A 16,101-nucleotide genomic window follows, 5' to 3' on the forward strand; every position below is an offset into this window, starting at 1 on the left:
TCCAAGGGTTAGCGGGCGACCAATGGGAGTCACGCGAAGCGGATCCCGCACGCTCCATTCAAGAATCTCAAGTATTCAAGATGGACGGAAGGGAATGCGGAGGAGAGGAGAGGAGACGGGAGCCGCTTTGAGTGTCTGCCACTTTCATGCCGGGGGGAAAAAACGGGGAAACCCCAAAGTTGTAACCTCTGCCACTGGGGGAGGCGAGAGACGAGGAGAAGCAGACGAGCTGCTGAAAGGGTAAAGATGGCCAGGGGCTGGCTCCGGGGCACAAAGGGGTGCTCTCCCGAAAAGACAGGCAGTGCCGCCCTCGCCCCCCAGAATGCCCTTCCACAGGACTATCGCTGAGAGCGTGGTCTTGATCGCGGGAGGGGGGTGTGGCGGCGGCGGCGGCAGGGGCTGTGCAGAGGGGGCTGGAGGTCCATGGAGGGAGAGGGTGGGGAGAGGTCCTGCTGGAAAAGACAGAGGGCTGCGGGGTGCTGCGAGTGTTTAACTTGTTTTTCCCCTCAAGCGCTGCCCAGAAGATTCACGCTCGTTCTACTTTAGTCGAAGGGGGGGCATGGCAAAATGGGAGGTCTTCCTTGTTCCCTAACCTGCCTTTCCTGGTCCTCCTCTCCCTCTAGAAAAGGCAAGAGTCCCGGAAGAGCCCTTAGGCCAGTTCCTTTAAGGACTTCTACTGCACTGTGGGATCTGGGCTCTTCACCAGCTCTCATCCCACGGCAGTGGGCATAAGGTGTGGGAGGAGAGTTTTTTCACCCAGCTTGTGCAAAACCAGAACTTTTCAGCTTCCCAGTGTTATCCCGAGACTATAGATGCTTTTCAACATGACACCCACGGCCCTCTCAGTTTTTAGAACAGAATATACATCTTAGCCTGTGTGACTATTCTGTTTACATTACAGACACAGGACATACAGGGCTCTTTTAATATCAGGTATGAAAACAACTGAAACCATATTTGGATTCCCCATAGTAGGACATGTACACAATGGGTTTGTGGGGTCTCATTCACCACACCTGTGCTCTCTCACTGTGTGTGTGACAATCTACAGAGCTGTGCCAGGCATTATTTTCTCAGGTATTATTTGTAGCTTACAGTAAACCCATGTAATGGAAAGGACATGCCCCCTGCCTGCCTGTAATGTGAAGAAATTGGCTGTTTAGTATCAGGATAAGGGCCTCTGCATGATTTCTGACTTGGACATTCAGAAAGCACTGATATATTCACCAAATGTTGAGTAAGGGTGGGCAGTTGGAGAGCCTATTCAGAAATGCTTCTAAAGTCCTTAAGCTTCCCAAACCTGAAGGAATTCCCGCTAACTCCAGCAATGTTCTGCTCTTCAGAAATCTCAGCCACTGCAGCACCAAGCCTTATATTTGCTTCAGAGCAGTGGTTGTTGTGCTTGAGAAGAAACATTGACCCTTCAGCTAGAATGTGCACAAGGTAGATGTTGGCAGGCATGCAATAAACTATGCAGAAAACTTCATCACGTGTGCACAGCTGGCAGACTCTGCTTATATGCTTGGGCAGCAAAATCTGCTTGCTGCAGCAAGAGGCTGAAAACAGTTTCATGTGATCTGATAGTCACCATTATTGCAGTCAATCAGAGCAGACAAATCTATGCAGATTAAAAGAAAAACCAAAGAGCTGTTTGTGTGAATTAACATTGACTGTAGTCTTTGCTCTCAGCACAGATGACTAAAGTGTTATGTTGTGGTGGGCTGTTTTTTTCTAAGATCCTTTCAGGCAGGAGCTGTCATCACATGATTTTACAAGAATGCCATGAAATACCTAAACATGTATTATTCAAAGGTTGTATGGTGAGAATGTGTTCTACAATCTTCTGGGACAACTCTTGGACCTTTGTATGACCTTTTTCTATTCATTTCAATCTGGTCTGTGTTCATTGTGGGCCAGTAGTGACAAAGGTGTATGGCCACTTGGTCTTGGGCTGTTTGCTGCCTGTATTAAATACTGTACATACTTGTAACATTCATTTCAGTGGACTGGAGGTATCTGAATTCTTCTTTAAAGGACACAGTGGAAAATGTTTTCCTCCTTGCTGCCTATACTGTTGCATTCACTATGTAATGTACATTTTTCCTTGAAGAGGTGCCACGGCTAGCTACATTTTAGCAGCCTTGATCAGTTGACTAAAAAGAGCAGCCTAATAAGCGGCATTGTAAAAAAGACATGACTACATGCTGCTGGTTCTGTTTCTTTCTATTATTCTTCATTGAATTTGTGCAACCAACAAAGCTACACAGATTGATAGCAACAGAAAATCTGGATCCAGCAGGGAAACAGGCCTTTTAGGAGAAGTGTGCAGAGGCTGTTATCAGCAGGGGTTGTTCCCCTTCTTACACTAAAGGGAACGTTGTGTGTGAGAAGAGAGATTTGATTACACTGTTGTTGCAGCTCACTTCTCTCAGTCCTTCACTTCAGACTCCCCCAGAAAAGCTGTTATTTTCTTTTGCTGTCGAAGTCTGTTGTCCTTTCCCAGATACCATTTGGTCACAAGGTTCAGCACCACTGATAGGTGAATGACCTGCTGGTGAGAGATGAGGCCATCCAGTTGCGTCACTGGCCAGAATCCTTGCTGTTCAAGAGGTCCTTTTTCTCTCTGTGTTGTGCCCCTCTTCCCAGCCCAGGCACCCAACTGATTTAGGATACTGCACTTCCTTTTGTCAAATTGTTTATCAGCATTAATGTTTGTTGGGGGGGGGGGTTCAGCTATCTACTATGGCAAAGGTATTATATAGTTTTGGTTCTGTGGAAGCCTTTGGCCTTAGGTTTATTTATTTTAAATTATAGTTTGCCTTTCTCATGGGAGAGAGGCAGAGTACAAGAGCAGTAGAACTGTTCAAGCTAATGACAAAATGTGAACAAGCTAATGACAAAATGTGAGAACGTTTTGAATCTTAACAGCAAGATTTCTCTAGCTTCTCTACTTGGTATTTATACAAGTCACATTCCAAGGTCTCATTTTGTGAAGGAGCAAATGATTCCTGGTTAAAGCACTGGGCTGCCAGATCTGCTTCCTCTCACTCTATTCATTGCCTTGGAAAACCAGCTTCTTGCACCTGTACCTGGGTTTGCCATTATGTCCCTTATTATCTGTTTTTGATTTTCGATGAGCGGGGGTGAAGGATATCTGGAGGTCATCAGGGCTTAGAATGTAACTTTTATCTGCTGTGACAAAGTTCCCCTCAAGTTTCCTGATGGAATTCCATGATGATGTTTATGGAGTCTATATTGAAACCTGTTGGATCAAAAGACCAGGTCAAGTGATATTTCAGCCCACAGATTGTAGGACCATAGTCAAACAGGTAGTGCATCACTTGAAAAATATCAGAATTCTGCACCATAGTGATCTGAATCTATCAACACACATACATTATTTAGATCATTCCAATATCCATATTTTTGCAGCCTCTGTGGTAAAGGACAGAACCCCAACTTATATGCCGCTATACTAGAATGTGCTTGGTTGGTAAAAGAACATTAATAAATGGAGAAATGCAGCATCCTGACCACTAGGGGGCATAAATGATTAATCTTGGAATGATTCAAGTGGACAGTCCTGTTGGTCTGAAGTAGCACAATAAAATTCGAGTCCAATAGCACCTTTAAGACCAACAAAGATTTATTCAACGTGTGAGCTTTTGTGTGCATGCACACTTCCTCAGGCAATGGAACAGGGATCATAAGAGTACAGATATGAGAAAGTAAATTAGTAGCAAATTAGCAAACAGCGTCACAACATATTGCATATTTAGGATGTTGTAATGCTGTTTACTAATTTGCTACTAATTTACTTTCTTCTTATATCTGAACTCTTATGATCCCTGTTCCGTTGCCTCATATTGATCATATTGAGACTTAATTGATGCCTTGCATAACAGACAGACTCAGGAACTGGTTTCTGTTCTTAGCTGTTAGCCTGATGACTTGAGGGTAAAGTGTAAGCCCCTTCCAGAGCACTATTTGCCTCAGTCTTCCCAACTTCATAATTTAGATATGAACACAGTACATCCGGCGCAATAGATCTGAGCCTGATGGAATCTAATGTAGATGCATCGGAAGATTACAACCGCTGATTGGAATAATGGTTTGATCATTTTATGGTATGGGGTGTAGGTGTTAATGTTTTTTATGGAATTTTATGGGGTATGTTGTTTTATGGTTGTAACCTGCCTCGAGACGACTTAGTCAAGAGAGGCGGGATATAAATCAAATTATAAATAAAAATTAAATAAATATCTCTTCAGGTAGGTCAGACAGCCAGAACTGCTGTTTGAGAGATGTGGTACAGCCTTGAACTTAAACCAAGAAACCATATGAACACAGGCGTCTAATTAGTGGCTGATGTGACATCCCATCTTGATATAGACAGGCAAAACGCGTTGAGCCCAGTTTTCTGGATGTTTAGGAAGGAGAGGCTTGTATTCAAATGAAGGCTGGTCCTCCATGTGAACTGGCTCAAGCTGATTGATGTGAATGTGGGAAGGTTTTAGCAAGAATCACAGGGATGTTCTAGTTTAGCCTCAGGAGAAAAACTTCCCACACTGCCCTAGAGGGAGACGTGGGCATGGTAACAAACTGTAGTTCAGTGGAGAAGTCACCCTGCCTCTCTTTATTTCTTTCTTTCTCTCTCTCTCTCCAGGTGGAATTTGAAGCAGTCTTTCCAGAAACCTCAAATGCTCCTGCTGAATGAGTTGAATTAGGTTGGACAGTTTTCCACAGCCAGTTCTCTAAAGACACTGATACAGTCAAATAAACCCCAGCCGCCTGAATGATCCTAAAAGCATAGAGGAAGTAATTATCTAGTTTCAGCCTAGAAAGGCGGATAGAGCAAAGTTTCTTCTGATATAGTGGGCATGGCTCCTGTCCGAGGCTCTTTTCACATTGTGCTACTGTCAGAGCCCAACCCAAGCAGTGCAATGTAAAAAGGGCATTGGGTGGATGGCCACAGCAGCATGAAACCTCCATATCAACATGTGAGATCAGGGGAGAGGAGGAAGTCTTGTTATGTAAAGTGAAAGGGATGCACATGTTAGCGTACAATGATAACACCTTCTTTTCAGTAGTCTATGTAACAAGTCAAGAATTGTCTTCTATCCATCCCAAATTACACATCGATGTATTTAACACCAATTTCTAGATTTAGATAGTTTGTATGTTGAATTTAATTTGATGGTCTTTTTTGACTGGGCACATGTTCCAGTAGACTTGATTGTTTGCTGATTAATATTACAGTTTTTAGCTCATTCTACAAGGAAAAAAATCTGGTCAGTTGCTGGCACGTGGTGAGATGTGTTAGCGATTAACTGTTCCGTCTTAAACTTACATCCTTCAAAGTCCACTGAAGTCAACAGGCTTAGATGGACTTTCCTGGTTTAGATTATACTTTTACTGGACTACAGTGAGTTGTGCACACAGTTCTGTTTTTTCAGTTGCAAATAGAGAGTAACTTGGCTGGCATTTTATTATATATTTGGTTTCCAGAAGCTCATTCAGAGGGTGGTGGTGTTCATTTAAGAATTCTGATATCGCTGATGGAAAGTTAAGGAAATGATCTGCTAACTTGGTATTTTGTAATTGTTTAAAACAAGCCCCTGCTACTGAAATACTCCAAAATATTCCTATTGCTGGTGATTAGGCAAGGATGAAAGAGGCTGCTAGGAGTATGGTCCCTTTTTTCTTTTTAAATATAAAACATTTTTATTATACAAAAAAATTCCTCCGCTGGTGACAGTGCTGAGGCTTTGTTCACACCAGCTCCCCACCCTTTTCCATGTAGGGTAGGAGAAGGTGAGGGGGATGATAGTGCCTGGGGGGGTCACAAGCACACAGCAACCCAAAAAAAAAAAAAACCCGCAAACTCCATTGCGTAGACGGGGGAAATACCACGGCAGTGTCTGGGAAAGGGAATGGTGAAGGGGAATGTGAACTACCATGGCCCCAACTGCTTATGGGTCCCCTACATGGAAGACAAAGTTTGTCCCCATTGGAAGGAATTTCCTCCCCTTCCACACTTTTCTGCCCAGCGCTGCTAGACTGACATATGTTTCCCCCCTACAGTACAGCTGTCCTTCCTGATTGGAGAGGAGCACATGAGCATACAAAGCTGCCTTAAGCTGAGTCAAGCCATTGGTCAGTCTAGCCCAGTACTGTCACCTCTGCTTGGCTGCAGCTCTGGCAGAGCTTTTGGGCACAGCTCTGTCCTATTTCAGATACCAAAGGCTGAATCAGGGACCTTCTGCATGCAAAACTTGTGTTCCTTCATTGAGCTATGGCCCCTCCCCAAGAATTTACCCTGTGCTCACAGCTCTTACTGCCCTATTCCAGAAAGCAATTATATTTGCCATATGCAATGGACTGTAAAGTTCAAATGTTCTGCCTTCCAACGTCTGCCTGTCCCACCCAATAAGTTCAAGTCATGAGAGCAGCAAACACCATACAGGTCACATAGAATCCAACAGAAAATCCTCAAATTGGATCCCTTAACTCTGACACTCCCCTTTTACTGTGGGGATATCCTCCATACTGAGAATCCAGCATTTCAGAAGGTTTAGGAGAAGGGTCCTGGTATCTCCACTCCCATGGGTGATGCTGTGCAGGAGCCTAGGGGCATGGAAAGGGAGGCAGGGTTAGTTGTGCCAGGGTGCCAGCTGTGGCAGTGGGATTAGGAAAGGGCAAGGCATGCTGTAGGAGAAGGGGTCACCCAGAATCCCTGTCAGTCCCAGCCGTTGTCCTTCACCATGTGTGACATCTCAATAATGTATTTCCCCTCTTTGTACTTCTGGCTGGTCTCGAAGGCTTGTTCCTGGCAAATGAGGAAATTGGAAGAGATGAGCCTTCTTGCCTTGGCCATCTGTTGACCTTTCCCTCCTCCCACACCCATATTCAAATGCAGAATTCCCCTTCCTCCAATCATTGTAGGTGAAGCAGTGCATGGAGTTGCCAACTCTGGGTCTGGAAATTTGGGGGTGGAGCCTATGGAGGGCAGGGTTTGGGAGAGGGGCACAACTTCAAGAGGGCATGTCACCTTCCAAAGTGGCCATTTTCTCCAGGTGAACTGATCTCTGTTGCCTGGAGATGAGTTGTAATATTTATTTTATTTATAGGCTATCCCTCTCTGCAAGCAGGCTCAGGGTAGCTAACAATATAGGAACCTGTACAGAACCTAATGAAAGCTGTTGAAACAGTAATTTTGAATTTAAACACGTAGGAGATAATGCTTCGGCAAGGTTGCTGGTAGGGCTTATTCCGTTTCAGAGATCCTGTGATGGGCCGGGGCCCATTTTGATTTCATTGTTGCTTACCTTGGTGTCGACCGAATGCCTAGCAGAAGAGCAACATTTTGCAAGTCCTTTGGAATTTTACAGTTCCAATAGGGCCTAGATCTCTGCTGGCACCTCATTCCACCAAGCTGGAGCCTTGGCTCTGGTTGAGGCCAACTGCACTTTGCTTGGGGCCAGGGACCACTAACAGATTGGAATGCTCTTTGGGGAACATATGTGGAGAGGCGGGCCCTAAGGTAACAGTGGGAATCCTCCACCTGCCACCTGGAGGCCGCAAGAACTGGCAATGCAATCAGCAGTTGCCACCTGGGTAGAATCAGAATTCCCATTAGGGGTAGTATGATAGCTGGAGACTGGCATCTATAATGCTCCATGGTTCTGACAAGGGCCTTAATCTGTTGATCTGTCATATTTTTATCCCACTGTTCTTTCAAGTTGCTCAGGGAGGCAAACATAACCCTGTGAAGTGAAGCTGAGGAAAAACGACTTAGTGAGCTTCACAGCAGTGTGAAGACTTGAGCCTTGGTCTCGCCTGTCCTCCTCGGAGACTCTAAACCACACAGATTCTCAAGGTTGGTGTGGGTGAGCTGCTCTTCCAACTGAGGTAGTGTTCTCTTCACACCTGCCACAGGTTTGCAAGAATCCTGTTTTGAATAGTCTGTGTTATTATCCACAAATGCAAGCTACCTGTGTCCAGTGGTACTCACATATTTCCAGCCCAGTGTAGTCTTGCAGCTTTCACAGAAAATATCGGCCACTGAATGGAGACCAGTGAGCAAGAGGCGTTGTTCAGCTGGACCACAGCCCACATTAACCCTGTAGCCAAAGAAATGACAGGGCACAGTCTCTCCTTTTGTCCTTATCACTGCTGCACCCTGTTCTCCCCTTTCTAGAGAGTTCATAGGAAACTTGGTGGGAAAATTTCTGTCTTAAGACCTTTGCAGAAAAAAAACCCAACAACAAACAAAAGAAATACAAACTAAACTCTATTAAACTTTTCCAATGCAGGGTGTGTGTCTGCGACTGTAATTTATGGGAAGCTTTTAGCAGCTGTAATACATAGTAATTTGCACTTTGGTTCATTAATATCTTAATAATTTCATTTTCCAGGTCAAAACCTGTTGAGTGAGTATTTTATTAAGACAATGAAGTGTTGCAATCCAAAACTATGTCCTGCCTTGACAGTTTGCATGTTTGAAAAAAATATCCACCTGCTCAGATAGAAATGTGCTAGAAGAGCATTGAGTGTGGGAGATGCTGAATTCAGTGGCACAGTGCCCTCTGGTGGCCAGGAGGAGTACCTACAGAGCAGTGAATCTTCCCAAGGATGGCTGCAGAATCACTAATTTCCACACTGGGGTCTGGGTAAGAGAGGGAGCTCAGGCAGCCATCCCAGCCCTTAGTTCTCTTCCTCATAGCAGGGTTGGTGGTGCATGTTATAATAGATAATCACAGCGAGGATCCATGCAGCAGTGATAGAAGTTTTCTCAAAGTTTACTGCTTGGTCAGTTGAAATGTGAGGGGTTCAGTCAGCAGCAGCTTGCAAGAATATGCCTTTAGTGAAGTTTTCTATAAAGCAAATGTAGTCTCCAAGCCAGTCACAGATGGATACAAATGCCTTCCCTGCTAGCTGAGTCTTGTTTAAACCAAGATTAGTCTCTCTTATCAAAAGGAACACCTGCATCTTTTAAAAGAATGATTTTCCTAATTGCCATGATAGTCCCTTACTACAGACATCCAATACCCTATTGGCCTGGGAGAGCAGGAAGACAAGGTAAATGCAGAAAACTGCAGAACTGTATTCCTAGAACAGGGTCAAGGGTCACCAAAGAATGGCTAATTTCTGGCATGATTATTTCTAACTGATAACCATTGAAGGAAAAGCTACTTTCTCCTGAAATTAATAGATTTTGAAGGAGAAGGAAAAGGTCAGACCTGGTCTGATTTGGTCCCATCCCCCCCAATTCCTTCAGTGACTTCAGCCTTACTAATGATAAACCTTGCACTGAGATGAAATATATTGGAAATGCATTAATTTCTAAGCTACCTACAGGGGGCTAAACTGGAAGTTTCACACCCCTCAAACTCAGAAGCAGGAAGAAGAGGTCTTCTGCATCATTTGTTTAGATGATTCCCCTATTCATGTTCTTCAACATAATCTTCACCTGTTTCTGTCCTTATTTGGACAAACATGAACAATTCATTATGTTAGTTGCTATTCTTGAAATGCTGTTACATTATCTATGGAAAGTGAAGGATTAGTCAGGAACTAAAATGAAATATCCACAGGAATTTCCAACGAACTGATATAATAGGTTGTTTAGTCTTCTCCCACAGAATTTGGTCAATTGGATCCTTGCTGGTGCCAGTCCCTACCACAAAGAAAAGTGGCCATCTGAGGGAAAATCATTGCAAAACTACAGCTTTCTGGATTGTATTCAGTAACCACAGTACAGTGATGCTAAATCTCTATAACTTAGCTTGACTGACTTGGAGCTAGGCCTCCTTGCAAGAGCCACTGGACAATGAGGAAGAGAAGGAAAGTTTTTTTGTCTGCCTAAGAAAGGCACTCCATCATAAACTGTATGAGGGCCTACTGTACAAATCACAGCATTGTAAGTCAGTGGAGCAATCAGGAATCCTCTTGTGCATTGAGGCAGCATTCATCATGCCCTCATTTTGCAGAATTAAGGATGCTTCCAAAGAGCAGGAGAAGGAGTGATAGGAAGTCAAAGCTGAAGGGACATAACTAAGGCACATGGTCTTGATAGTATGATTAATCAGGGGGGCAGGGGAAGTACAGTTCCTAGCACTAGGAATTTCAAATCAACATGAGATCGTGCTAGAAAGCCAGGAGAACATCCTTTTCGTAGCTGAACCAGCACCCAAGAGAGAAAACTAAGATGGCGCAAAGCAAGATGTTGGGGATTCCTTTGCAAGGGCTTGATGTCGAGTCCAGCAGGAGGATGTTGTCAGAGGAAAAAAGAGGGCAATATTAGGAAATAGCAGTGAGGCTTCAGGAATGGAGACAGGATTTGAGAAACACTTCATTTCTGAGGAATTTGCTTTATTTCTGAAAACTGGCCCCAAAACTGCTTAAATACCCTGCTCATGAATCTGAAGCCTGTATCCCTACATTCAGATTGTGTCTACTCAGTTATGGGGAGTCTTTCACATGCATCCAGACTTATTTTACTCCTTCATACATTCCAGACCTGGCTTTGATAGTCTAGACACCATCTTATATATCCTTCACTTAGAGATCCTTCTCTGGCCTTGCAGAAAATACCTATATAGTAGCTATTACTTTCTTCAGATATGAAACAAAAAACATCTCCCTATTTGTATTCCTGCTTTCTTCTCATATTGCATCTCCACCTCCCCAAAAAATACCCAATTGCAGGAAGGCACTCACACAGAATTGAAAAGATAGGCGCGGCCATGACTCCCCTGGAAGGACTGTGGAGATAAAGTACAGGAGTTATAACCGTCTCCCTTGAAAAGCTATTTAATCCCCTCCCAAACCCAACCCTGTCATTTAAATGTGGAGATTTCTGATATGAGAAAGGTCAGACTGTGTCTCAATAGCACTAGTAAAATAGCCCCCAAAAGAAATGTTGTGAGGCCCTGAGATGGCACAACAGTGGGTAATCACACAATGCCAGCAATCTAGTTAGATACAAAGCTGCCACGAAAGGCTGCCACCATGACGCAGGGGCTTACAGACCTTGGAGATGAGCTCATCGTGCTTGGCCAAATGTGCCCGGCAGTGAACACAGCTGTATGTTCGGTGGCACCGAGGCAGATAGCTGCGGAAGGTTTTGGTAGGCAGATAGGTAGCGGGTGGTACTGGCTCACAGCTGGGCATGACAGGTTGAAGAACGATGCCCTGTCGAGGGGGAGGGGCAGGTGCAGTGCAGCCCCCACACAGGCGGTCGCAAGTGAAGCAACGAAGCAGGTTGGCTAGAGCCGTGTTTCAGAAAAGTGAAGTTTGGGGGGGCTGCACTGCCAGGGCCCCCCCAGATGAGAACCAGACTGAAAGGAAAGTCACCTACGGAGAGAAAACAGCAAACAATTACCCAGCTAGGGAGTAGTCCTTAAAACATTCATTTAAGGCCATTTCTTGGTTTCTTCTTTGTATATTATGCTTGAAGCAGTTTACAGAAAATAGAATTCAAATGGCATTCTGCACCATTGTACAGTGAAATTATTTAGAACCTTTCTAAATGAGAGGTATATGGTATGACTGTTGACTTTTGAATGTATTTATCTATTTCAATTGTGTCTTAATAGTGTACACTGTTCAGAGTGCATGTGGAGGAGGAGGATTAAAATGCCATAAATAAATGAATAAATGTTAAACTAATATATTTTTTTTTAAATCAGCAGATCCATTGTGGGCTAAATCATTACTTCATGTTCCCTGTAGCCAGATCATTGGGAAGGTGACTTTAACCCCTCTTGGAGGTGGGTAGTCATTACAGGCATTGTAGAGAACAGACAGCTGCATTAGTTGGTCCATTGGAAATAATTACCACTGGCCCCATGTTCCATGTTCAAAGTCAGCCGAATGGGTTATAAAGAAGCAATCCTAGACAGGGCTACTCAGAAGTTAATCACACTGTACTTGATAGGAAATTGTTTTTTAGGATTGCAGGATTCTCAGATTCAATTCTAAACATGCACTGGAAAAAATAATGCTTGGGAGGGGGATCTGCCATTTAACATGCCAATTGGGTTCAAAAATAGATTACATGATGGAATGTTAATGTAATGTTAACCTCGTAAGCAATTTCTGAATATGCAGGATTGAAATCCCCAGCTAGCCTGTTGTTCCAGTTCTTATGTTTCTTGTGAAGATAAATGTATGCAGGGAATTTATTTACATGTTATTCTTGGCCAGTCCAACAAACCTACTTTTTCAAAACCTGGAAAACTATTATTATTATAGTCTACAAAGTGGAGTTTATATGTGGCACCTGCAGCTTAAACTGAATTCAATGTGATTTACTTTCACTGCACAGAATTGCATCCCTAAAACTTCTGTTTTGAGGTTCCCACATAACAACAGCATCCCCTTGTCTATACTGTCTATTTGGTTTTAAAATGGCTCTTTCGCTTCTCCGTCCCCCTTGCAAACGATCAGCGTTTATAGGGCGTTATACAACGTGTCACACGACCCGAATTCTGCCATGTGTGAAAACATCGCGAAAGAGGACGGGTTGCCCAAGGAACTCCCCGCCCCACTCCGAAACCCTCGCGCCACGCTGCCTAAATAACCAGCGTCTTCGGAGCGATCAGTTCCGCGGGGAAAACATTCGTTTTTCCTATACCCGCCCACTAGCCGAAACCCGCATCCCCTCTCTTATTGCGTCCGTGAGAGAGAGAGAGCCCCCTACTGGGGCGTCGGCGATACTTCGATGCCATTTTCATTCAAAGTCTCCCGCTCTCCTGCTTTCTATACGAGCGCACCCCCTGCCGGCACCAGAGAGGCATTACGCTCCCTAAACTGACTTTCGGAAGCCCCGGCCGTCTGACGGATTTGTCATCATGGGCATGAATGTCCCTGTCCGTCCTGCAACGAAGTCAACGTGTGGTGCGTCAATGCCGCCTGCTACTTCAGGCTCCAAAAAGTCCGGATCCTGACCAGCGCAGCCCGCGCACTCTGCATTTCACTGACCCCCCCCCCCCCCATCCACCCCCGGTCCGCTTCGTCCTATCTAGCCCGGAGCAAGGGGTGGGGGGAGTAAAAGTGGGAGGAGCCCGGGTAACTGGGACCCCACGCCTTAATCACCGCAGAGCCTGACTCACGTGGCTGCGTGAGCGGAAGAAAAATAAAGGCAGATTTGCTGTCGCCGAAGTTCCGGGGGCTGGGAAGGGACGCGGCTTCTCCCTGCGCGGCCGAAGGGGGCTGCAAGGCCAAGTGAGGGGCTGGCCGAACCAGCGCAGACCGGGGCAGGGGGGGGGGGGGGGTCCGAGGCGCTGTCGTCTGCTTTGCCCCCTGCGCGCTGCTCACCTTGAGCGCTGTCCCCGGGGGGATGGCGCCGTCTCCGCGTCCTGCAGCCGCCGCGGGGCCGGGGTCGCGTGAAGGGGAGCGCAGCTTCAGGGCAGCCCGGCCAGGCTCGCTTTTGTGCTCCGTCTGTAGCCGAGTGTGGCTGGATGTTGTGGCACCGCATCATAACATTGTGAGTCATCCATCCCTCCCCGCTCTTCAGCCGCCAGCGACGTCAGAGCGAGGCCGGAGACACGGATCAAAGAGGGAGGGGACAAGCAGAGGCCACCACGGCAGCGATGCCCGCCGAGGGGGAGCCACAGTGTGGCAAGGGGGGCGGCGAGAGCGGGGCCGGGAGGTCGGGCCCGGGGCGCGGACGACGCGGACGGAGCTCGGGCAGAGACGCGCGCAAGTGATAAAGCCCTCGTTGCGCGCCTGGGGCAAACTCTGACGCAGGGAGAGAGGCGAAGCTGAGGGTCACGGGCTGCGAATCTGCAGTCTCACCCTCGGATGCGCTCCTTGCAGACCCCCAGACCCCCGGCCAGCCGGCAGAAGAACACTCCGCCTGGGGCACCCCAAGCAAGCTTCGCGGCCTGATCTCCCTCAACCTTGAGCGACCAGAAGCATCGTCATTGCCTCCCCCCCCCCCCCCGGCAGCCGTATCTGCTCAAGAAAATACGGACAGCCTCACCACATCTCCAATTCTTTCCTAAACCAAATGTAGGGATCAAGAAGAGTCTGCTCAAGGATATCTGTGGGCATAAGGTGGCAGATAATTGTTTTGTATTTTATTTACAAAGATTTTTACACTGCTGTTAAATGGTAAAGAATTAAAACATACATATTAAAAATTAATCTCTTTCTTAGCCTCAGGAAATCAAAAGGTATCTTTGTTACAGAAGAACTGACAAGAGCTTTTCTAAGTAAAAGCCCAATGCTGAATATAAAAAGCTGAAGATAGATATCCAGAAGTGAAAGGAGTCTGAATTCACTTCTGATTGGCTTCTGTCAAATCTTGTATTTAGGCATAGTTCTGCGCCAACGTTTGTTCTAGCAGTTTCCAGAAAAACAAAATCTAACTTCCATAGGCACTGTTCTCCAATGCTTTAAAGCAGGGGTAGTCAAACTGCAGTCCTCCAGATGCCATGGACTACAATTCCCATGAGACCCTGCCAGCATTCGCTGTTTGACTACCCCTGCTTTAAAGCCTTTTGTATGCCACCAGCAGTAGCTGCTGTAGGGGTGCCAGCAGCCAATAGGTGCAGACTTTATTGCGTAGCATCAGCTTACACTATACTGGCTGAACTCATGGCTGCACATCTAGAAATCAGTATGAATCGACACCTTCCTCCCCAGTTGCTGCAGCTGCCATAGGCTGAAATCGTTTAAGGAGGTAGGTCTTGATCCTAAAGAACTGTTATTCCAGATAACATTCAAGTGATGTTCCATAACTATCTGATGTCTTCATAAATCATATATACCTACATCTTTCCCCCCGTTTTAACATTCACCCCCACCTCACACACATTTTGATTCTGTGCAATAATTATAGAACTTCAACCGTTCTGCAGGGCCTGAAAAAAGGAGCTGCTCCATCAGGCATTTGGTTGAGGCTGACCTAAACCACCACTTCCCATCGGCCCCCAAGCCTCCCTCCTACTATGACCACCACAAATCTGTCCAACCCACTGGGCCTCAGCATGAGTTGAACTGATGCTCTTTGCAGTTCCACCATTCTTTAATGTTATTGTTGTTATTATGTTAATGCTATTGTTATCACCTCATTATGATACAGATAGAGTTACCTGTATTGTTTCTTGTTTCATGTAAACCACCTTGAGCCTTTGGGGAGGGCGGTATATAAATACAGTAAATAAATAAATGTCCCATATCCCCATTAGGAATCTATCACTTCCTTTAGGTAATGATCCATCTTTTCTTTAGAAATCCATAAAATAAATGTTTTTATGGAATTAGCATTGTTATTTATTTATTCATTCATTCATATTTATATACTGCCCTCCCTGAAGGCTCAGGGCGGTTTACATATAACAGTAAAACTTTACATGGAACCATACATATAATAATTATAACATTCATATTATTAACTGGTATAACCGAGTAACAATATAACATAACAGTATAACATAAGCAATAGTAATTCAAACAGGTCCAGGAGTCTTAGTGGGCTTCGGAGGGGGGGCAGGGACCCTGCAGATGTTGGCTTGGTTGGCCTGGTACTTATTGTACTTAAATTAGTGAGCCAATGCTCAAAACAGGAGAGGCTGTGGCTCAGTGGTAGAGGACAGATGCCAAGTTCAATCTCCAGTTACAGAAGAACAGGCAGGAGGTGATGTGAAGGCCCTCTGCTTGAGAACTGCTGCCAGCCTGAGCAGACAATACTACTGACCTTGAATCCAGTCTAAGGCATGTGATCATGTGATCAACATCCCAGGCTCATTCTCAGCATTTATACTGGCTCATTGGACAGCTGCAGTCAATTGTGCTGGAGGCAGAAGAAATTGGAAGCTGTGTGTTATTTTGGCTCTTCTGTAAAAGGGAGCCAACCTCTCTCACACTGGAGTATTTTGAATATAAATCCATTATGGCTCCAATGCTATATTGTGCTCTAGGAAGTTGCCATTGAGAAAACATAACTGGACTGTCTTGTACATTTTCTTCTTGACTGTCTCTTTCCAGTCCTTAAATCTTCTCCATCTTGGGCTTCATTTTGGCCTCCTTGAACTTGGATTATAGACAAAACCTGGGTTGTGTAATGAGGTGGAATGATAGAGTCATTTT

The 16,101-nt window shown here is 45.3% G+C and overlaps 1 protein-coding gene and 1 long non-coding RNA gene across 4 annotated transcripts; one reads left to right on the forward strand and one right to left on the reverse strand.

Moving 5' to 3' along the window:
* Positions 1-28: 28 nt before the first annotated feature.
* On the forward strand, positions 29-5,494 carry LOC143829703 (uncharacterized). The gene is made up of 2 exons (XR_013228213.1): positions 29-240; positions 4,667-5,494. It is a non-coding gene; the product is annotated as an uncharacterized LOC143829703 (long non-coding RNA).
* YPEL4 (yippee like 4) lies at positions 4,954-13,507 on the reverse strand. Of its 3 annotated transcripts, none has more exons than XM_077320993.1 (5): positions 13,119-13,245; positions 11,035-11,358; positions 10,723-10,766; positions 8,015-8,123; positions 4,954-6,829 (listed from the first exon to the last, which is right to left on the reverse strand). In XM_077320993.1, the coding sequence occupies exons 2-5, from the start codon at positions 11,173-11,175 to the stop codon at positions 6,740-6,742; spliced, it is 384 nt and encodes a 127-aa protein (XP_077177108.1). In that variant the 5' UTR covers positions 11,176-11,358; positions 13,119-13,245; the 3' UTR covers positions 4,954-6,739. The 3 variants fall into 3 exon arrangements, with proteins under 3 accessions (XP_077177108.1, XP_077177107.1, XP_077177106.1); XM_077320991.1 differs by lacking the exon at positions 13,119-13,245 and adding an exon at positions 13,324-13,507 and having other exon boundaries at positions 4,955-6,829; XM_077320992.1 differs by lacking the exon at positions 13,119-13,245 and having other exon boundaries at positions 11,035-11,383.
* Positions 13,508-16,101: the final 2,594 nt, after the last annotated feature.

The sequence above is a fragment of the Paroedura picta genome, chromosome 2 (assembly GCF_049243985.1).
Source record: "Paroedura picta isolate Pp20150507F chromosome 2, Ppicta_v3.0, whole genome shotgun sequence".
Taxonomy (NCBI): Eukaryota; Metazoa; Chordata; class Lepidosauria; order Squamata; family Gekkonidae; genus Paroedura; species Paroedura picta.